Here is a 24358-nt window from a genome sequence, read left to right as displayed (position 1 = left end):
TTTTTTTCAATGTTTCTGATGACTTGCTGTATTTTGGTTGTGAATTTTAATACTGCATTTCTCCATAGGGCAAATAAATATGCTGTGACTCTGCCAGCCCTGCTGCTTGCCAGACACAAAGATGACAAGATAGAGAGCATTCCACTGGCTGGCACCCACACACAAGACATAGTGCAGATAATAACAGATGCGTCACGGGAAGCCTTCGTGAGTGTACTTTATAAAAAGGATGTTATTTGAAATGAAATCTTGCTCAGCTGGTATGCAGTTTTCCAGCCTTTGATGGCATAGGGCACTGGGTTGCTCTGTTTGGCTGTTCACTGATGATACATCCATCTTTTCTAGTCCTTGCCACGGATTCTCCTGTCTTGCTGAAACCACAGTGGCTGGAGTTCAGTTCAAGGATTGAATCTAGGGGGAAGCTCGTTATAAAGCAAGTGTTTCGCAGAAGGTCAGCTGCCTGGCTCCAGTGCCTTGCTTAGTTTCTTACTGGCTGTCCAGCACCTTTCTGCTCCTGATCTGAGTTTCCACATGTGTAAAATGGCACGTCATAGTAGCACCTGCTGCAAAGAATTCGCATGAGGCCTAAAGACAGTGTGATGTGTGCTGCTTGTCTATAGCATTTGGCCTGTCGCAAATATTCAGCAAATGTTAGCTATCATTATTATTTATATAGTTTTAAAATGCTTTCTAAAATGAAAGGCCTCTTCTAAGGCTTTATATACGAGTGGATTCAAGGTCATGCAGGTACAACCTAGATGATTGATTTCAGTTGTTTCGTATTAAACATAGCTAGCGTATTTTAACTTTGTTCTTCTACCCTTCTAACAGGACAGAAGGAACAAATATTCTCCCATTATTGTGTTTCTTGACTTGACCTGAATGTGAATACTTTTAGGGCTCAAATGAATGTCTGTAGTCTTGAAGAAGTCTCCTCATAATCTTGATTCTATCCTCTCTCCCTCTTCATCAAAGTCACTGGTTATGATTAATTAAATTACCATGTTAGTATTTTCAGGATATAGTTTTCTAAGCTATTTACTACAGTAATCCTCTTTCCAGTGGTACTTGGGGTTGAACCCATGGCCTTTACACTGAGTTAACTCAGCCCTTTTCTATTTTTCATTTTGAGACAAGGTCTGGCTAAGTCTTTAAATTGCCCAGATTGGGCTCAAAATATGTGATCCTCCTACCTCTGCCTTACAGACTGCTAGGATTACAGGTGTGTATTACAATAGATAGCGAACATGGTTTTTAATGACACTATTAGGTAAAGATTCCCTTAACATATGTACACATATATATAGTGTAGTAATTTTAGAATTTTTTTCAGATAATATGGAAAATGGTAAGGAAAAAGTAGAATCAATCACAATTTCTTAAAATTTAAGTTTGGCAATATATTTCCCCAAACTTAAAAAAATTATACATGTCTTATATGTAATTTTTATTAAGGTATATGTATGCATATTAGTTTTTAATATCTGCATAATACTCTGTTATGCTAATGTTCCATAACTTAACCAGTTTCCTCTTGATGAGTGTTTTGTCTTTTAAAGGTCCTGCTCTTTTCTGACAGATCCAGGAAAGAGCAGTGTCCATCACTGATCTTTTCCAAATTCACCTTCCAGTTGGTTGTCTTTCTGGAAACAGTGCTATCCACCTCACCAATCTGATAAAAGTTCCTGTCTGTGTTCCCACAAGTTAGGAAAGCTGTCAAAGCCTTACCCATCTGGTCTCACAGCTGCTTTTGTCTCTTGGTTCCTAAGTGTGGCCTCCTTCACTGTACTGATTCCCAATATTCTTTATGTTTGAATAGCTCTCTTCCTGTCGTTACAATAGTCTCTATATTTCAAATCCCCAATCAAGTACACACCTCATTCTGGAAAGATCATGTTCTTTAATCAAGGTCCAGCCCAAATATCACTTCCTAAAAGGACTCATGAGTTCCCTTACCTTACTTTATAGCAAGTTGCCCTCTCTGTGCATTTGACAGGGCATGATTTGTTTCAGTCCACAAGTGAAACAGTAGATGTGAAACTAAATTTGGAGCATGGTAGATTTACTATTATGAGTCATTGCTGTTTGAAATTCTAGTTTTTTGCTCTTTCTTATTCTAAATACTAACAGCTTAGACATTGTCTTCTATAAATATATATTTAAAATAGTTACTATCTTTTTGTTAATAATAAAATGACAAGAGGATTAGATTTTTAATTCCTTGTTAAATTTCTCTTATTTTAATCTCAAAAGAAGTGAGATTGGTTTTTGGATTTTCTTTAGATATCTTTATGCCAACATATCTACAATGTTGAAAAAGGTAAATTTTAGTTAATTTTTAAGTAATCATAGAACTATCAGAAGATTATATTTTTAAATTTCTGCTTGTAGTTTTACTCAAATTTTATTAGGATAAAAATGTACAATAGGGTTTCTTGTTAGTCATGTATAAGTTTGTTAACCTGGTCTAGATATTGGCATGAGCAGTTAGTAGGAATATTAATTTATTCTCAAAGTGTATTAGTAATTTTATTTCAAAAACTCATTAAGGTGAGGTGGGATTGAATAAGAAACTCTTGAGATTTCTAGTTATTAGCATGGTAAATTTCTATTTAAATGGAAACATATTTGAATTACATTTTATGAACTGAAATTGTAGGAGTGATTTGAATGTTGTTTTCTATTTTGTGCATCATAATTTCTATGTTTTTTATTTTTCTTTTTGTTTTCTTTCTTTTTTTTCTTTTTTTATTCTGGTTTGTTTTGGTCCTTCTCTTGAAACAGCCAGAAATCACTGTGGAAAATCTTCCTAATTATTTCAGACTTCAGAAACCGTTACTTATTTTGTTCAGTGATGGCAGCATAAATCCTCAGTATAGAAAAGCAATGTTGACACTAGTGGAACAGAAACGCTTGGATTCATTTACTCCTTGCTGGCTAAATCTGTAAGTCTGCTTCACTTTGTCTCATATGTAAATGTATTTTCGTTAGGAAATGATACTCTGTAACTCTATGTTAGGGGTCAATATGAGACCAAACACATTTTCATGGTATTTTAGTAACTAAAGGTTACTAAACCTAACTATAGGTAACATCCAAGATGATCTTGGTTTTTTGGACTGCATCTTATTCTACAGTAAAAGTTCAAAAGTAGTAATTTTTCTGATTTTTGAAAATTACAAAAATGGGGCAGTGTACAGTTTGCCTGAAGTTTAACAGCTCCCTGCTGGAGACAGTTTTCCCAGGTGATTATCATTTATAGGTTATCTAATAGTGGTATTTTGCATAATGTGGAATGTGCTACCTTAGGAACACTAGGTAACTTTAACGGGTTTCTTTGTAGGAACATAATTATTTTTCATTTCTTTAATTTGCAAAGAATCTCTTCTATTTCCTGAGCAAAGGCACAACTTTATTTGGAAAAGTTGTATTTATATAAATAAATATCCTATTATAGGTATGTAACTGATTAGTTTTTTAGTATAACCGATTTGTTTTTTAGCTGACACAAACAGGTACTTCATTAAAACATGGAAGAAACTGATCGCTTATGTCAAAGCTGTGCTGAGAAGCTTTTTGGGCTATGTGTACTTTTCATAAAAAATGGCTAGTGGCTGCCTCATTTTCTCTTAGAACACAGAGTGCCTAAGTTAGAAAACTTTTTAAAATTTGACTGCTAACAACATCGTTATAGAATTTTTAGGATATCTTTTCATAATATAAAAAGCATATTACTGACATGAGACCAATGAAAACTTCAGTGTTTCATAAACTATGATTTTCATTTTTTATCAGAGCAAAACCACTAATTAACTTGTTTGACTTGTCTCCTCTCGTAGTAAGAATACGCCCGTGGGGAGAGGAATATTGCAGGCCTATTTCGGCCTTCTGCCTCCTCTTCCTCTTTTGGCTTTGGTGAATCTGCATTCAAGCGGCCAAGTTTTTGCGTTTCCTTCAGATCGGTCCATAACCGAACAAAACCTTGCGTTGTGGCTTAAGAAGTTAGAAGCAGGACTAGAAAATCCTATCAGTAAGTTTTCTCTTAAGACACACAGTTTTGTTGGATAGATGTAAAGTGAACGCTAGGAGGATTTGGACTGTCATGGTTATGGTGACAGTGTTGCCTGTGACAGAGTCTTGTGGCCTGAAGGGCAAAAACTCTGTGGGGGACAGTTGAAAACAGTCAGCTTGTCTACTAAGGCTGCTTTCTTCTTTTGAATTTTAATTCCTCAAGTCCACATTGCTTCTGTAGATTGTATCTTCAAGCATGTGATTTTTATAGTTTAACAAGCTGTTTTAGTGGGAACACTGACCTCCTGAAGCATGAGTCCTTTGTGCTACTTAGAAAACTTCAAATCATACATGTCACCAGAGAGTTCCAGGTTGCTTTCTTATATGCATGCCAGTTTTTTTCCTATAGCTATAAGCAATACACGGTTTGCAGAAATGAAAACATTTTATGTAAAAATTGATTCTAAATATCCTAACAATGTATATGTCCAACTGAAGTTTCCTCTTAGTTTTTCCTTCAATACTTATTATTGCTTTTGTTGTTCAGTGAGTTGGCCTTTACATTATAGGCCAGTTACTATATAGAAAGTTACTGGTGGAATAAAAATATATATTGAGCATGTGCTCTTTTCTAGGCATGGTGCTGTATATATTTCAAGGATTAGATGTTTTAGTCTCACAACAACCTAAGAGTTCTGGATGTTGTCATTATAGTCTTTTTTTTTTCAAATAAAAAATTGTGACAGAGGTTAAGTAACTTGTCCAAGGTTATTTAATTAATAAATACTAAAGCAGGGGTTTGCACCAAACAGTCTGACTCCAGAGCCCTTACTCTTAACCACATTACCTAATCTGTGTGTTAGTTTATAAACAGCTTTAAAAAGGAAAGTTGAACTTTCACTTACAGCTGCAGAGATTCATGGTCCACAGTCACTAGTGCATGATCCACCTGCTCTGTGAGTGAGGCAGAACATCATGGCGGAAGTGCCTGGTAGAGCTAAGCTGCTCACCTCATGGCAGCTGGAAAATAGGAAAGAGCCAGGAAGGAATGAACCACAGACAAAATACAGTCCCCAACATCACGCCTTCATGACCCACTCTCACTTTCTAGTGATGCTATTAAATTATGGATGCTGCTATGGCTTGTATCTAAATGTCCCCCCCCCCAAGCCTAATGCACTAAAAGTCTAGGTTTTTCAGAGGTGGCTGGACCAAGGATAGGTGAATACAGATTAAGGGAATGATCACTGAATTAGCCCACTGATTGGTTTAGCACAATTCTAGATATGGATAATGGATGTGGATGGTATCATCCAGCAGGCTTGTAGCATGGATGAAATAAAAGTCTAAGAAGGCTTGATGTTTTCTGCTTGCCATGTGATGGACCGTTTTTCCTCTATGATGCCACTCTGCCACACCACCCTTCCTTGGAGCGAGCCGACTATGGACTGACACCTCTGCAAACCATGAACTAAAATAAACTTTTCCTCCTCTAGCCTGTAGGTATTGGGTATGTTACCTGAGCAACGGGAAAAGTAATTAAGACAGATTTATCAGCAGATTGATTAATCCATTCATCTGCTTATGAAGTTAGAGCCCTTATGATCAGTTATGATTCCAATAGTCCACTTCTATATATGAGGCTTTTATCTAAACTATAACATTATCAAATGTATAATGTTGCTTTTTATTGACTTTCTAATCAAGTAATTGAGATAGTCTGTGTAGTCACCAGTACTATCAGGTGATAACCAAGTTTGCAGTGATTTTACTTAAACTCCAGAGTTATTATATCTAATCTGTATACATAAATGTTTGAGAAAAGCATTTCTGTTTAATGAAACAGTATTTTCATAAGTATTATTTTACGATAACAGCTAACAAACTTGTTAATTACTTTAGTCTACACACAAAGCCACACAAAGTAGGTATTACCCACAGAAAGTAAGTACCACTTTATTATTTCAGTTAAATTTAATAAGAGCTAATGTTTATAGAATGTTTACAAAGTGTCTACCACACCACAATGCTGTGACTTATCATCAATTATTTAATTCTCATGAGAATCATATGAAAAATTACCCATAGAAGAGCAAACAAAGAAACTAGAAGAAAGTAATAATTAACCAACAAACCAGGAAGCTTGGAGTCTAGCCTTAGAACCAGAAATTTTAATTGTCACATGAGAAACTGTATACTTATGTTGTACAACATGTTGTGATGTATGTACATATTGTGGAAAGATGAAATCTAGCTAGTTAACATGCCTGTCAGATACATATCATTTCCTTGTAATGAGAGCATTCAAAATCTACTCTATTAAAATTGTTCACATATATAATACATTATTATTTATTGTCATCACCATGCTATTTGACAGATCTCCAAAAATTATTTCTCCTCTCCAACCAATTTGATACTGTTGTGCCAACATCTCTCTATTCTTTGCCCTGCCCCATGCCCTGCCTTTGGCAACTACCCTCATACTCTGAGTCTGATTATTTTAGATTAACATCTTTATGAGTGAGATCATGAAGCATTTGTCTTTTTGTGCTTGGCTTGTGTTACTAACCATAATATCCTTTGGATTCATTCAGATTGTTGCAAATGACAGTCCTGTCCTTCTTTTTAAAGGCAGAATAGCATTCTTTTGTAGATTATTCTACAGCCTGTTATCCATTCATCCTTTGTTGGATACAGGTTGATTTCATCATGTCTTGGCTATTCATAATGAAGCAATGAACTTGGAATGCATGTGTCTCTTTGACATATTAATTTTTAATTTCTTTGGATATGAACCCAGAAGTAGAATTGCTGGATCATATAGAAGATCTATTTTTTAACTTTTAAAAGAATTTCTGTACTATTTTCCATAATAGTTTTACTAATTTACATTCCCACCCATAGAATACAAGGGTTTCCTTTTATCCACATTCTTACCAACACTTGCTTTTTGTCCTTTTCATAAAATTTATTCTTCCAGGTATGACAGCTCATTGTGGAAAAGTGTTAAGGTCTTTGCTTGTTTTTTAGTTGGGTTATTTGGGTTGTTTTGCTTTGTTTCATTGCTGTTGATTTGCTTATATATTTCAGATATTCACCCCTATCATATGTGTGGTTTGCAGATATTTTCTCCCATTCTGTAGTTCGTCCACTCTTACTTCTTTTGCAATGCAGAAGCTTTTGCCTTTGATAAAAACAGTCCCATTGGTCTAGCCTTGTTTTTGTTGTTCGTGCTTCTGGATCATATTTTTTTTAAAAATCCCCGTAATTGCAAAAACCAATTTCAGGAGGCTCTTTCCATTTGTTTTCTTCTGGTAATTTAAGACTTTAATCAGTTTTGAGTTGATCTTTTGTAGATGGGGTCTGCTAAGTGTCTAACTTGTTCTTAAATGTGATTACAACATGAATTGAACCCAACACTGAACGTACTAAAGACTTTCTCAGTTGAGTGTTTGTGGTACTTTTGTTTAAGATACGTAGAGATTAAATAAGTGCACTTACTTTAGGTCTCTGTTGTATTCCACTGAACCATGTGTCTGTCTTTATGAACTAGCCTGCTATTGTGTTTATTGGAACTTTGTGTAATACATTTTAAAGTCATGTAGCTTCATTCTTTTTTACTAATGATTGCTTTGGCTAAATGAATTTTAGGAATGTTTTCTCTTGAAAACATTGGGATTTTAATACATGTGCTTCAGATCTGTAGATTGCTTTGGGCAATGCAGACACTGGAGCATTGAATTTTTCTAACCATAAGCAGGGGTTTTTTTTTCCTTTTTTCCTTCAGTTTCCTTCATCAGTATTTTAAAATTTTCAGTATGTGGTGTTTTCACTTCCCTAGCTAAATTTATTCCTAAACATTTTCTTTTTACATGCTATTGAGATTTTTTTTCAGTTGGTTTATGTTACCATATGAAAACGCTATCGATTGTTATGTCAATTTGGTGTTCTGCAACTAAACGGAATGTATTTATTATGAGAGTTGTTTTGGTGAAGTCTTTAGGGTTTTTTTAAAAAGATCATGTCTTTTGTAAGTAAAAAGTTTAATTACTTTCTTTCTAATTTGAACAGAACCAAAATTTTGAAACACAAAAAAAGAGATATTGCTGAGAATCTATGATTCTGGATTCTGACTTTATAATCTCTACTTTTCTGAAAACACAGAAATTTATACTTCAGTATAGGACATGTATGTTAATTTATATTTGTGTATTAGCCATTTTTATACAATTGTGGTAACAATTAAGCATTTAATTTAAATAAGTAAACACATGGCAAACTTAGATTATTATTATACCAGACAAATAGTGTGAAATTTGACATAACAAAAATCTTATAAAATACTACACAAATATTTTATTGTGTACCAGATTGTTAAATCTTCTGGAATAATTTGTAGGGAATAGTTAAATATTTTAAGATTGGAGTAGGGAGGCAGGTAGGAGACTTTTCATTCAAACTTAGGCCTGTTTATATGTAATGTTAGTTTTAAAAACCCTAACAAGTAAAGATTAATTGGCAGTAAAATGATAGATCCTTTTTTCTCTATCAAAATTTATCTCGATGTAGAAAATAATTTGTAATTAAAAATCAGAAATAGCTAGTGATGATACATACTTAAATGTTAGAAATTTTTATTAGTACGTGTTTGCAGAATATCGTGATTACACTCATTGTGGAGAGTTGGGACAAATATATGTAGTTCTTAGTGACACTAAAAAGAGTCTAGCTTTGCTTAGATAAGTAAAACTAAAATCTTCATTGCCTACAAATATATATTTCAAAAAAAAGCATCGCTTATATATTCATGTGATAGCATTGTAAATGTTATTCATTAACCCTTGATTGTGTCTTCTAGCAATTTTATCTGCTCAGGAATGGAAACCTCCTCTTCCGGCTTATGACTTCCTAAGTATGATGGACGCTGCCACAGCTCAGCATTCCACGGGAAAAGCGCCAGGGTGCATGAAGGAAACAGATACACAGGAGAGTGATAAAGAGCAACATGAAGACAAACTGGCAGTCAGAAAAGAACCAGTGGAAACACTGAGAATAAAGCATTGGAATAGAAATAACTGGTTTAAAGAAACAGAAAAATCGCTTAGGCCTCATAAAGAGCTATGATGTTCAAAAGTAAGCTGATTTCTTGGGGCTGTAATTTGAGAGATGAAATTTATTTAAAAAATGTATCTTACCCAATTAATGTAAAAATTATTGAGATGCTTCCTTTCCTTTTTTTTCATACCAACTCTTCAAAATGCAGGCATATTTTACACTCAGTAACGTTTCTCAGTGTGAAGTAGCTGTGTTTCAATAGCTCTTTGCTCACTCATGCTGCGTGATACTGTGTTGGAAAGCTCAGTGCCCCATTAATTACACAGAAACTGGTATAATTAATTTAACTGAGTTGTAGCCATGTCACACAGCTGGTGGTTACATCTGTTTTCTTGTAGTCATGGTATTTTAACCAGCACTTATTAACAAGGGGGTACTTTTGCTTCTGTGGGATATTTGGCATTGTTGACAGTTTGGATGTCATGATGAGGTAGGTGCAGCTGGTGCCCAATGGGTAGGAGCAAGGGGTGCTGCTGAACACCCTGCATTGGACTCCCCCGTAACAGAGTTATCCGGCCCCCAAAGTCAGCAGCTTGATACAGAAAAGAACCAAACAGTACAATAATTAAAATTCAAATTAGACACAGCCGAAAAGAGGGAGGTAACAGAAAGTTAGATCCTGGAAATTATTCAGAATATGCCAAGAACAAATGATTTAGATACTCTAGAAAAACAGAGTAAATAGAAAAAAAAATCTCTATCTGTGTCTCACATCAGTTTCTATAATCAAGAGGCTCACTAGGCCATACTGGCCCTTGGGGTAGGCTGAAGAGCTGGGAGAACTGTTAGCTACTCAGTCCAAGAAGCCCGAAGTTTCAGAACAAGGGAAATCAATGGTGCACCTTTAGTGTGAGGCTGAAAGGCCTGGAAACCTCCCAGAGACTGGGCCAGATTCAAATTCAATGGCTGAAGAATCTGGAGTCTGTCACCCATGGGTGAAAGCACCAGCGCAGGCCGTATCCCCTAAGAAGTCCAGCATGCCTGTGTTCAAGAGCTTGCCCCTGCTGATTTTGTGTCCTAGCCAGTGCCCGGCCTGTGGCAGAGTGTCACCCATATTTACACAGAGATCTTCTCCACTGAGTTCTCTGACCCACAGGCCAGACATCTCTGGAAACACCCTTAGATATACCTACAAGTGTGCTCAGTTTAATGAAGCTGATAATCAAAATTAATCACCAGAAAAATCATAAGAAATAAACTCTTCTGGGAGACAGTAATAAAGGTTAACATGTGCAACAGTTTTGGAAAGGTGGCTCAGGACAGAAACAAGCCAGAGGAAAGGACAGTTAACAGAATTTACCAGAACAGTGCAAGATACCAACTCACAAATTCAGGAAGCTTATAAATAAAGATTAAATAAAAACAAATGCAAACTTGACACATAACTAAAATACAAACATTAAATGCAGATAAAGTCTTAGGAAGTTCAAGAGTAAAAAAAATTACATTCAAAGAAGTGACAGTTTGAAACTGCTGAACCAGAAGACCGCAGTGATTTTAACAGGCTAAAAGAAAAAGGAAACAAAGCTATCGACGGAGTTTTAAATCCAGTGAAGATATTTTTTCAAGAAAAAAAAAAAACAGGATAAAGACATTTTAGAACAACCAAAACAGTTGCCATCAACAAAACAAGAACTTTTGAGACAGACTTCATGATTAAAGAAAGAGAACAGAAAAGAAGCAAGGGAATAGAGATTTGCAATGGCGTACCTGTCTCCACCAGCACTCACTAAGTGTCCATTGTAATATACTAAAAGGAGGGACATTAGGCCTCAGGAAGGCTCGCTCCATCCATGGGGGTGTACACCAGTGCGTTAATGAGTTATCACAGAAGTGGCTTTGTTGTGAAAGTAAGCTCTTAGTCTCTGGCTTACTTGCTCTATTTTACCATGTAATTGATGATGCTTTCCACCATGGCCCTCACCAGATAGATGCCACACAGATGTTGGCACCATTCTCTGGACTTAGAACCATTAGCTAAAATAACTGGAGCTTAGTGATAGCCACAGAAAGCTAAGATTTGAACGAAGTGGTAAGTATGTGGATAAATCTGGATGAATGTTAATAGTGTGTGACAATGCCTAGTGGATTTTAAAAGCAAAGAACAAAACACACACACTGACAGTGTAGGAAGAAGAGTCAATGGTGCATGTGCTCTTAATTTCCCTGAAAAAAAAGATACAAAGTTACTGATGGACTCTAGGTTTCCATAAATAAGAATTTTACAATTTTTAAGTTATTCACTAAAAGAATTGAAAACCATCAAACCAAGGGGAAATTTTTCAGGTACAAAAAATAATGAGACAAAAGAAGGCAAGGAAAGAAAATTAACTGAAAACAGAATGTACAGGTCAAATAGTGTAAAACTGAGAACAGTTTAGTTTGAGGTATTAGTGAATACGTACAAATAGATCAAATATCCCAGTTAAAACTCTGCCAGGCATGACTTAAAATGTCAATTATGTAGCATTTATAGGGGATTTATGTTAAGTATACAAGGAAATTTAAAATGAAAGATCAGGTAAAAGATACACCATGCAATTTTCTAAGAAAGCTTGTCAGGGTTGGAGATACAGCTCAGTGGCACAGTGCCTGCCTGGCAAGCACAAGGCCCTGGGTTCAATTCTCGGCACCAAAAAAAAGTCAGATAAGTCTTAATGTCAAATAAGATACATATTAAGTAAAAACCATTATTAAAGAGAGTCATGTTGGGCTGGGGATTGAGCTCAGTGGCATAAGTATCTGCCTGGCAAGAGCAAGATAGTGAGTTAGATACCCATTACAAAAAAAAAGTCATAAGTTTAGCAATAAGTTACAATAGCTTAAATAATAATGTAATATCAGGTTTATGAAGTAAAAGTAGTCGACAGGTCACACTAGGTTTTTAAGTAATTGAGGGAAGTTATGGAAGATTTTAACAGTGTCATTAATAAAGTTGATCTGTCGTCTCCCATGGCTGCTGAATACACACTTTTTTCAAGCTCACAGAACATTTATAAAGGTCGACATATAGGGCTACAAGGCAAGTCTCTAATTGTTAAAAGGATTAAAATCATGCACAGCATGCTGTCTGTCCATGATGCAATTAATCTGATGTCAACAATGAAATGATACCTAGAAATTGGAGTCAGGGAACCTTGCATACAGCATGTTCTTGGGATAAAAGTCTGCATAACATGTGTATTAATGGCAAACCTTGTAATTAAGTCTGACTCTCCTTCACATTTGTTTAGTAAGGTGGTAGCATACAAATCTTTCCTATCTACCATACTTCTTTCTGCTTGAAAGTTATGCACACGTATATGTATATAAGTTATGCACACGTGTATGTATATGTAACATTGAAACAATGGTCTAGCATCATTACTGAGTAAGCTGATAATTCAGATATTTCTCCCATTTAGCGTTAATGTTCTAACCCATTATGAGTATAGCTGGTAATTTCACATTTTCTTAAAATAGCCTTTGTTTCTTACTAAGCTGTGGTGATGGAAGCCTATCCAAGATTTAGTTTAGTTTGTATAACCTGGGGTCAACTTCTTACATAGGCCTAAAGAGCTTTATAAGAAAACAGATGCAGAATCTGGAGTCTAGTGAAATAGTCCAGACAGTGCTGTTGACTTAAGAATGGGCAAAATTTCTCGTCAGCCTTTTAATCAAATAAAACACTCACTTCCTGACATTAAATACATCCTGGATTTTTCGGTTTCTCTTGTGGATCTCTTGTACATTTATGAAGGCTACTTGTGAAGAATTAACTTTCCTCATGTTAAAAGTATTTCTTTGTTTGAAATACAGTGTAACCAGCTACCCCATTCTTGGTATCATGAAATTCCTTCTGAATGTTTGGTTTGTTGTACTGAAAGTAATTCGTGCATTTAAACCACTTCCCCAAAGTTACTGGGATAGGATTCTGAGGACACGCCAGCCTTAGATGGTCTTGACAAATATGAACAGTAACTAAATCCCTACTTAGATGTTATAAGAAGCTAAGATCATTTTTACTCCTAAAAATACTTTAAATCTCTGGGGGAGTGTTTATTGGAAGATCTCTGCAAATAGAGTCCAATAAAAGTGTCATTCAAAGAAGTTTTTATTTGGTAAGCAGACCTGAGAACACCAGCCTATCCAGAAACATTTGGGAACTGAAAAGTGTGTGGCATGCTGGTTAGAGAAGGGACTTTCAATTCAGGAAAAAGAATCATCGAGACTCCCTATCTATAGCCATATGGTGAGTTATTTAAAACTTTACAGCTTTCTTTGTTCATTGGTGAAAATACTGCTCACCACTGTTGAGGCTTCAACTGTGATGAGTCACCTTGAAGCTTGATTCTTTTGTAAGATTTTCGTATTTGCACAGTGATAAATTCTAATAATAAAAATCTGAAATATGTATTTATAATATAAGATGGAAATAGGTATAAAAATGCAATGACTAGTTTCACTTCCCTCAAATTCCAATTAGTCAAATGGAACCAGTTGGGTTTCCATTTGAACTTCTAAATGTTTCACTTCTTTCTTTCAGAATATCTATACGAAAATACAATTTAAAAAATTAAATTACTTTTTCTATTTCCATTTATAACATTAAACTGTTAAATGTTTCATTCCTGTTTAGCACGCAGAGGTGAGCAGAGAGGTTGTAGAGGAGTCTGTCTCATTTGATCATAACCATAGCCCATCGTCGCTTTTTGAAGCGGGGCTTGCACTTCAAGACTGGACTTTAAAACTGAGCAGGCATTGAAATCTTTACTTACACCTACAGTGTCCTCTCGTCATCCTGAGGTATGGTGCCTTAGGAGACCCTTGTGCACTGTGTAGCAGTCTCCTAGGAGTTCTGTGGAGGGCCACCAGCCTCATGGGGCTAGGTAGCACCTCGTGTTCCCGGTGTCTGGTAGGTATGACTGCAGATGTGAACATGGTGTCAGCTGAGCATGCTTTTACCTCCTTGTAGCAGATACTCCAGCAGTAGCTTAGGCACATGAGGTTTTGCTTTATTTAAGTGAAAAGAAGCCTACGAATGACAGCAGCTAACACAACATCAACAGAGCCCTTCACTGTCCAGTGACTCCATCCAAATTACTTGCATCCACTTCTGTAAGACACTTGCAGAAGCTCCAGTGTCCACATGTATATAAGATAGGAAGGAGGAGGGAGGGCGCTGCCAAATACATTTCTTCATTTCATGAGAACAAAGGCTAAACCAACATTCACCTGGGAAACTTTTCATTGTGTAAAATGCATGACCCAGAGCTGGATCACATAGCCACTCTTACTGCCCAAGATGCTGGGAGTCAAGTCCTACATTTGGTTTTCCAATTTCCACCCTGGGAAACAGCTGTGGAAAATGGTGTAGCCAATCCACAGCCTGTCACAGGAGGGAAAGAGAAAGAGGAGTGGGCTATGCCTGTTCTGTTTTGTCACTCGTGTGTAGACATACCCAGTGCAAATGGAATACTCCTTGATTAAGTAGCTCCATGCCAGAAGAAAGCCTGATCCCCTGGCTGTTAGTGGCTAGTGATTTACAACTTTGGTTCTCATCTACTCACTTACCAGAGGCAAATATACCCTGAATCTTGGTTGTGGAGTCCTGTATCTGCTCTCTCTGGTTCAGTACTGTTACACCTCGCTATCAGCTCAGTGCTCGGTCCATTCAACAATTCTCATACCTTTCTATCAAGTTTTATTTTAGGCAAACTGTTTTACTTCCTGGCCCCTGAGGATTGCAGTGATACTCTGGTTCACTGGAAGATCTCCCAGAGCCCAAAGATCCTTATGTAAATCAGCTCTCCCCTTCTTGGAATGTGGTGTATTAAAGGAGACTATTCTCCATCTATCCTTCTCTATAAGCAGACAATCTTGGCTTATAATTGCTTAACATCTGAACAATTCAAATGACTACTGAGAACAAGAAAATCACAGTGACTTCCTGTATTGCTTACTTTGCTTCCAGAGAAATGAAGTTCAATTTTTCCCACTTAAAAAAAACTGTTTGGCCATACCAAAAAAAAAAAAAAAAAAAAAAAAAAAAAAAAAAAATTAGAAAATATGCAATTATTGCAGTACTTGCAAATAGTAAAATAATTTGAAGTTTCACAAAATGTCTTTAGATCATGTTATTCACTTTCATATATTCCTCCAACTGATACCTGTAATGCCTACCAATGCCAACTCCCCGACCTAAGTGCTGTGAACATGAAGTCACATCAGACACTGTGAAGAAAGTCCAGGCAGAAAACTTTAGTGTATAGTTTGCAGGGAAGGCACCCAGAAAATGGTGAAAGGTTTTAACGTTGCGTGGGAAGTGCCAGGGCAGAAAGTTACAGAGGGTGGTAGAAACTCCCAGAGGATGGCAGCTAAAAGGTCAAGAGCTACAAAACTCTCAGGAGCAAGGATGCTGAAGCTGAGGTTTCAGATGTGAGTAAAACTTGCTAAACACGTTTCCAGGGAGAGCAAAGAACCTGGATGATGATGTGATGTCCTCAAACAATGTGGTGTCTGAAAAACAAGAGTGAGAGTTCCACGTGAAGTGAAAGATATTTGGAGAAAAGCTTAAGACACTAGTGAGGAGACGAATCCAGATGCAGCAAAACATTAATGAGTTTGAATTCTGAATCATAGGTTGTGAATTAGGGTTTCAACTTTATTAGGTGATTCCCCATCTTCTCCCAAGAGTGGAAAAGTATACTTCAAAGGGTTCATTCTGATGAAATAGGAAAATTAAACATCTTTGATGAATTGAGTGTAAAGCTTGTGATCTCTCTAAATTGACAATTAAAATCATTTTAGAGTAATAGTTTCTTTCTGCCAGCCCTCTGTTTGCATTAGCTTAAGTAGATTAAACTCGCTGTAATTTAAAAGTTGTCGTCAGTGTTTTGTCTTGGAAATTATAATGACTCAGATACTCTCTAGGGCAGAAGTCATTTCCTGCAGTGATTTTTCCAAGTGATTAGAGCACCATTTCTCCCCTTGCAACATAGAATTTCCAAAATGGAAATCGGTAAACCTTCTCTAGTATCTCTACTAATATGGTATGAAGAAACAACTTAGGTGTATGAAGGGAGAGACCAATATTTGCACATCATTTTTCTTTAGCTTTGTATTGTGACATTGTTTCTCTAGTTTTCTAGGAGAAACAATGTAACTTTGGGAAGCAAATTCACACGATGAAGTCTTAATGTCATTCAAGAAGTCAGAATTGGTAAAATTTATTTTTGATATGCTCTGGTTAAAGTAGAGTGAAAGTGTTTTGTCAGTTGGTTTTCAGCCCCTTTAAAAGTTGTGTTCTGGTTTTCTCTAAGGTTTTGTACCATGAACATTACAGAAGGTCATTAATGTTGATATTTTTGTTCTGAATCTTGTGTAATGGTTGCTGTAGAAATGAGTAACAGTGAGTTTATTTTACTCTGAATGCCCCCAAAATGTTGATTCCAAAAAGCAAACTAGTATTCAATTTTCTTAATTATAAAGCCTCTTCCCATACATTGTTTAATTTAATTTTAAACAATTTAATTTAATTTAATTTAATTTTCAGTGTATCTGTAATGTATTTTACAAGCTAGGAGAGAATCCATGATTCCAAACTTCAGTCTTCATTTGCTGTGAAAGCTTCCCACAAAACAGATTTGCATGTTTCCTTTTCCATCTAGTCTCCAAGATTCTGCTTAAACAGTTAAAAAGCTGTCAAAATGATGTGGAGAGCTCAATTAAAAATCCTTGGTAACGGAAATTTTTCTAAAGCTTTTTAGCAGGAGAAGCAGAACTCCAATCCCAGAGATATCGACTGCAGGCCAAGGGTGTTTCGAATAGATTACAAGATAGGAGCAGTTGGACAAGGGACAGGGTAGGGATGGTGGAAAAGGGGATGAATGTAGATGTGTGTCAACTGATGGTAAAAAGGGTAAATCTTAGAGTACTCCTTTTAAAAAGAATTTTTAAAAGTGAAGATGAATGAAAACGATCAGGCATTTTTTAGGTTGGTAACATTGTACAGGAGAAAGGGAAACAGGACAGATCACATTGTTAATATAAATGATCATGTCATGTGCATATTTGTTTCTATGTGTAAAAGGTGGGAAATGAAGGAGAACAAGACAGAAGAAGTGGTGGATTTGCCCTTTGTATCTTTCGAAGAGCCAAGGTAGAATCAATAATAACCGTCAAAAACAAAAAAATCGAAAACTGAGGACAAATCATTTAAAAACATAGTTGCCATCCAACTGATAAACTCCCACATACACAGGTATGAGCACTGCTCATTTTAGAAAAAAAGTTATCTTCAGGCCCCAGAAAGAAAAGTCATAGTGTAGGTGTTTTTCTCCTACCAGTGATGAAATTAAGACGTAAAGAAGAAAAGGAAGTTGCCTAAGATGCTCTACAAATGTGTGGGAGAACCCATAAAACCACGACCTGTAATAAATGATGCAATAAAGAAGAATCAGAGAGAGGAAAATAAATTCCAGGAGACTGACAGGAGGCCTTTCTGCGTGGCTTGCAATCCGTTTTGTGGTATTTATGGTCTTTAACACTGCTTTCTTTGGGTTTTGTCACCAAAGAAAACCCTGAACTCGGATTATGAGATTTCGTTTTGGACATTTGAAACTGATGCTTTTCAAATTTTTGTCAGATGTTTAAAGAAAAAGTTTGGCCTTGGGACATAACTGTTTAAAAACCCAGATTTTGGGGAGATACTTTTTAGATGATTTGTTTATACTGCCACTTGCCACCCATTGGTTGAGAATTTGTATTTTAGATGAATGACGTTATGAATAGTATACTGCAAGCAGTTTCTATTTTCCAGTGTTTGTAATTCATGTAATCTGTATGACATGCTATAGTGTCCTTCTGTCACCAAATGGAGGTTCTGTAGCTCAATTAGGATAGGAATCACAAACTGGCAAAGTGAAGCTCCCTTGATTCCAGCTCTGGCCTCTGAGTGTCAGTGACTTGGCTCTTGGTACTCAGTGTTGCAGCTCTGAGCTTTCAGTATTAGCAGCTTCTGTCAGCTCTCGGCCACCCCTGGAAGCTCCCTACCACCTGGAACACTTAGCTCCCTTGCACCTTTCTTGGGCTCTTCCAGAACCTTCCATTGCCTGTCTGGGGCTCTTCTGCTGGTCTCCACCAGTCTCCACAGGTCTCTACTGCCCTTGGTTCTGCACTATTTTGCTGTTCCCTAGAGCTGCTCAGCAGCCCTCTGGTTGCCAATCTTGCTCAGGATTAGTATCCCTGAGTGTTATCAGCTCTCAATGCAACCTGCTTAGCCCACATCACCTGAGATTAAAAAGAAGGAGTAGGCAGTTGGACCATCCAAGGGAGGCTTTTATTGGGCCAATGCTGTAGTTCAGAGGGGTAGTGCACAGGAGACAGCCCTCCTGGACTGACCGGAGGAAGATGAGAGAATGCTGCTTATATGGGGAAAGGTTAGTCTATACACACACAGTCTTCTACATCTCATGGACCTATTTTGGTACTTCTTGAAGTAGTGGTAGAGGGAGCAGGCTCATTTGGAGTGACAACATGGCAGAGTCTTTGGGGGTCAGTCTGTGTCTAAGGCCTACCATAGCCAAGGCAAATATCTCTTGAGTGGCCATGGAGCATCTAGGATGGCATCAGCTGTCATGGAGACAATTAAACTGAACAGGAGAAAACCAGCTGCTTGACAGCTTCTTTTGTTTCCAGGAAATGATGGGATTGAAGCTGCAACCCTGGATGTTCCTGACTTCTGCTGTGGTGGCATCTGAGCAGGCTGGCCCTGGGGAAGGTGTTGTGACTGCCATCTCTGGGCAGGGCTGCAAGGATGAGCAGGGCCTAGAGGGCAGAGGCAACCCCGGAGCTGGCAGGAAGATGCTGGAGCTATTCATGCTGGTGGCTACCAGGTTGATGATGGCTGTCAATGAGATCTTGCCTCCCTTTTGCTGTCAAAGGGAAAAAGGAAGAGTTGGCCCTTGTTTTCCTGTCTCACTTCATAAAAATGTATTTTGTTAAGGCTGGAAAAGCTAAAAGTTTGTTCTAGGATTCAGTGAAGGCCTCTGATATCTCTTATGTCTTAAATAAAACTGGCCCCAGGAAAATACTGCAGACAAAACCAGCACTTGGAAATTCGTAACTCTTGAGTGTTTTGATTTATCCTGTTATTTCATCTAGTCCCTGGAAGGACTTTCTGGTTAAACTCTGCTTTTCTGATTTAAAAACTTTCTGATTGTAATTTCTTTTTCCTTGAAATAGTTTTGTATTTTATGAGCAGGAAGTTGAGAATTCATAGTGGTCTTTTTCTTAAGGAACACATGAGATGATTTGGCTTCCCAAAAGTACATATAGAACCCATGAACTGTTTTATTTTATTTCTAATTTTGTGCTGAAAGTGAAACCCTATCTTAATTTCAGCCTTGTAGAGTCGACACATTCTAATTTGCATCCATTAGCATCCATTAGCATCAGGTATTATATTGGTTGCGATAAACGGAAAATTCATTCTTTCTAATTATTAGGATATTCAGAGTTTTAATTTAATTTCCCCTCTCATACACATTGTGCTTTTCTGATATAGGAATCACCCCAGATAGCATTATTATGATAATAAGAAATCAAATTAACACTGAGAACATAAAATTTAAAAACATATTTGTTCATAATGAAACTCATAAAAAAACAGAAGCTATATATCAGGAATTTCTTGGTTTTCCTTATTTTAATCTTTTCATAATTATTAACATACATGCATTGTAAAACAAATTGAAAGTCAGTATTGGTGGGAAAGAATTTCAGTTATTTCTAGCAATTCCCTTGATCCCTTAGTACTAGTATGGGAAGATTTTTTAAAATGTGTAGCAGGTCGTATTTTGCTAACACTTGCTCTAATTCCAGTTTCACGAAATGGACGCTTTTCTATCCCCACTGGTAAAACAGGGAGTCTGAGTCCCAGCTGTGACTGTTGCTGTTGGTCTGTTTCCCTGAAAACACTCTCTGTAGTTTTTTGTCAACTACAGAAAACAGTGATTTGGGGGGCTCCCATTGTTTTTAACGGGCAATTTCTTTTCCTTTGGTGATCTATTTCAACTCACGTTTAATGTTTTCTGAATGAATAACCCTATGGTAGATAGTGTAGTTGAATAGATAATACTTTTTTTGAAGAAAATATTTTGTACCTTCTAAAAAAAAGTTAAAAATTCCTGCTTGAGCTGGGGCTGGTGGCCCCGGCCTGTAATCTCAGGTGCTCATGAGGCTGAGGCAGGAGTGCCGCAAGTTCGAGTTCAGTGTAGGCAACTTCTAAAAACGTGCTTAAATTTTATTTCTATTTTTATTTTTAGTACAGGATTTCAGTACATGATGATTACATTAATCATGGGGAGTTGATGCACATATACAAGACATCCTAATTCCTTTTTTATTCCCTTTGCATCCCCTCCCCTTCCGTCAGGGCTGGGGATATAGCTCAATGGTAGAGTACTTCCCTAGCAGTGGTGAGGCCCTGGGTTTGATTTAAAATAAAAAAGACTGCTTTCACAGTGAAACTCACTCACAGATTCATTTATTTATACTTCTGATTTTTCAAGTCTTATTGCCTTTTTAAAAAAGATAATATTCAGGTGTTTATATTAATACAAATTCTGTTTTGTACTTCAGGATTGGCTGTGTATGCTCAGGCATGCATGCATGTGCCTATGTGTATGAATGTATTTGTGTTTCTCATACAAACTGATATAGTGAGGTGTTTTAAGAGAAAAATGCATTTGATTACCTCTCTCATATTTAAATTTGCTGTATGTAAATTAGCACATCGAATAATTTTCTTTCCTGTGGTTTAAGATTGCTTAGGTCATCATTACTGTTCTCTGATGGTTACTAAAAGAAGTGGAAATATGCATAACATCATGTACCTGGCATGACTTTCACTTTAATGGTCGACAAATCTTCGATTCTGAAATTTCAGGATATTTCAGAGGATTGAAAGAGCATTAATCGGAATCCAGGATGAAATATTCCCTGTCCATGTCCACTGTGGGTCGGAGACTGGAAACCAAAACTGCACATAGAAGTGACACACTTGTTTCCCTGGACCCTGGTCCACAGAGACTGTATATGCATAGAGAGCCTTTTTTGGAGTTTGTTTTGAACAGAGGCACAGTGGAAGGTACCTGTACATACATGCACATTTCTAGGAGTGAAAGTCATACTTCCTTTAACCCTAACCTGAACCCTAACACTAACTCTGACCCTAACCCTAACTCTAACCCTAATGTGAATCCTAATGCTAAACCTACTTTAGTAACCCAAGGCATATATTTATCATGAATTTCTCCTCTGCATCTTGATACCCAGATGCCAGACAACAACTTAAAATAAGTAACTTTTGTTGACATGGATGGTACAGGAATAGGACTAAAGTAAAGAAAATATAATTTCACTTTAGAATGATGTGTTTCTGAAGACCTGGCAAACTTTAAAACTTGCATATGTTATCTAGTTGCTCCCATGGGATTAAAAAGATGTTTACCAGCAAAAGTATACAAAGCATTTGCCAATAGCATAAATATTGTTGGTAATTCATTCATCCCTCCTCCAGCTTACAAGCGTAAATCTTCAAAATTAAAAATAGATTCACTGGGCTGGAGATATGGTTCAGCAGCACAGTGGCCTGACAGCAAGCGCAAGCTCATGAGTTCAATTCCCAGTACAAAAAGAAAAAAAAAAGATTGATTTACTGTATTTCTAATTTGTGCTGAAAGTGGAACTTTATTTGTATTTTAATTTTAGTCTTTTCAAGTTAACAGTTCCTACTTGCATACATTAGTGTCACGTATGTTTTATTAGGTGTGATAAATGGAAAAATTTACTCTTTCCAATGATTAGAATTCTCAATTTTTTAATTAAATTTTCTCCCTTCAAAGATACCAGTCTTACAGGCACGTGGTGGTGCATACTTATAATCCCAGCACGAAGGAGGCTGAGACAGGAGGATTGCTGCAAGTTCTTAACCAACTTGGGCTATAGAGTAAGTTCAAGGCTAGCCTGAACTACACAGTGAGACTCATCTCAAAAAAACAAAACAAAACTCACAGAGATAGAGAGAGAGACCATTCCTAAATAATTTGTGTGATTAGTATTTTCATCATGATAAACACCACTGGTGGTACAGTAACTGTCTTGAAAGCCTCTCTCAGTCTGTACCAGGAGAAAACACATCTTCACTCTTCCATGGTCTTTGTTGTGCTGCATTTATATCCTGGACCAGAATGATGGCTCAGGAGACCCAACCAGAAGGCGAGATTGGCCCAAATGACACACCAGTTAAGAGCATTTTTAGCGCATGTAATACTCTAGCTCTGGCTTTTGTGCCATGTGCGTGTGTTTATGCGATACATTTTCATTTTGATTCAGCATTTGGTGGAAAAATTTTTTAACATTCGAAGATGGTTTGAGATACAGTGTACTGAGACATTCATTTAAATTCTTGACTCACATTTTCTAGTCACAAAATGAAAGGGAAAGAGTATAAATTTTCTGTCAGTCAAAATGTCTATAAAGTCTCATGAGTTAGGATAATAATTAGATATAAACAAGTCTTTTGCTTTGGTGTTTAAGAAATTGGATTTTATGTATACTATGATTTATCTTACACCAAATTTAACTTTTAGGTGGTTTTTGGCCTGGCTAGTCAAGCTTCTTAATGTAACAAATGGCGTGTTTCATTTTTAAATTAACGCAACACTGACTCTTGGCTTAATGTCGAAGAAATGAGGTCGGTGAATGTGCATTGGAAAAAATTAAGGCTTTTCTCGTGGCATCGAGAAACAGCCACAGAACTGGAAGCCACATCAGGGCAGCCACAAATATAGGTGTGTGTTCTGTGACAGTCACAATGTAACTTGAAAACTAGAAAATTCTTATTCTTCAAGATCCTATCCTACCTTTGGGGAGCCATCACATCACTTACTATTAATCTTCAGAAAGCCACTTGATCCCCCTCCGCAGCTGACTTAATACAATAGTGTCCTATGTGTCTCACTATTGTTGTACTTACCACATTGTATTGTAATTTTCTTTTTCTTGTCTGTCATCTCTATCAGATTGGGAAGCCATGTCCTATGCCTTGGTCCCTTCTCTGTTCCTATCCCCTGACTTATTGGTGTGTGTTATTTAGTCTTTGTCCCCTTCCTCGCTGCTTTTGATTGTATTTTCTTTAAAAAAATTTTACTAATCAACATGTTGCTAGGATTCAAATGAAAATGTTCTCGAAAGGGAAATTAGACTTGTGCATCATCACCATCTTCTGTGTGCAGCAGGGCTTTGGTGCTGGGTTGCCTCTTAGCTGCTGACAGAGGCAGTGGCTGACTCAACAGCGAGGCCCACGGCAGGATGGGAAGCAGAGAGAGTTCTGAGGCCAGTTGGGCAGTGGAGTAAGAGGGGCCCCGCCTGAACCTGGGCTGGGCAGTGATGCGGCCAGCTCAGCTCTTGAAATTCCCAGTGGAGGATGGTGGAGGTTAAAGAAATGAAGACAAGAGTCAGAATGCAGGAAGCTGGGGACAGATGGAGCCCTCTCACCTGCTGGGAGAAATGGAACTGCCCAGTGACTGCAATGTCTTTCTTTATACAGTCAGCTAGAAGTTGGTAACAGGTGAAACCCCTGGCTCGTCTCGGGCTCTGTGTGTTGCAGTAGCCTCCAAATCAGTTTCTTCTCTTGACCTCTCCATCTGAGTTCATGTTTTCATTCATGTAAAAACCCTCAAGTTTCTTTTAGGCTGTTTGTTGAATTATTTGTAAACAGTCTACTTCCTCATCCGTTTTTGGTTCTGACAGTTTTCTCCTTCAGTCAACAAACATGATTTTAGAGCCTACTGTGTACCAGAAATAGGGCTAGAAACTAGAAACAAAATGAAGTCTAATTCATAGCAGCAACTAAATTCTCAGCCTTTTTCCTGAGCCATATTTCACGGGTTCCCCCCCACCTCTGCCTTTTCTTCCACCCTCAGCTGGTTCAGATGCTTACCCTTCTCTAATCTTCTGTGGTCTGATTCCACCCATATCTCTACATTTCTTGCAAATAAGCCTAACGTCACCCTTTATGCACCTGCTTCTGTTGTTTCCTCTAACTAGAATGGCTCTGCTCTCCCTTCCCGCAGGAGTTCCCACACTTTAACTCTAACTCTAACCTGAACCCCGTTTCCAACTCCACTGTCCCAGGACCTTATCAACCTCAGCAGCAAGTCATCTCCCTTCCCTCCCCCTCCCT

The 24358-nt window shown here is 37.3% G+C and overlaps 1 protein-coding gene across 5 annotated transcripts in view; it reads left to right on the top strand.

Moving 5' to 3' along the window:
* Txndc16 (thioredoxin domain containing 16) overlaps positions 1 to 12944 on the top strand; it is an 89804-nt gene extending 76860 nt beyond the window's left edge. For 4 of the 5 annotated variants that reach the window (XM_013154699.3, XM_063247716.1, XM_005004540.4 and 1 more), the window contains 4 exons: positions 69 to 207; positions 2785 to 2945; positions 3840 to 4030; positions 8873 to 12944. In XM_013154699.3, the coding sequence (XP_013010153.1) occupies positions 69 to 207; positions 2785 to 2945; positions 3840 to 4030; positions 8873 to 9138 (757 nt within the window). In that variant the 3' untranslated portion in view covers positions 9139 to 12944. The remainder of the gene's footprint in view (positions 1 to 68; positions 208 to 2784; positions 2946 to 3839; positions 4031 to 8872) is intronic. The other variant, XM_013154700.3, reaches the window with a different exon arrangement.
* Positions 12945 to 24358: the final 11414 nt, after the last annotated feature.

Source organism: Cavia porcellus, unplaced genomic scaffold, assembly GCF_034190915.1.
Source record: "Cavia porcellus strain 051 isolate PalLab524CR breed Dunkin Hartley unplaced genomic scaffold, mCavPor4.1 scaffold_1, whole genome shotgun sequence".
NCBI classification, from domain to species: Eukaryota; Metazoa; Chordata; class Mammalia; order Rodentia; family Caviidae; genus Cavia; species Cavia porcellus.
Note: the sequence above shows the minus strand (reverse complement) of the source record. Positions and strands in the feature narration are given on the sequence as shown.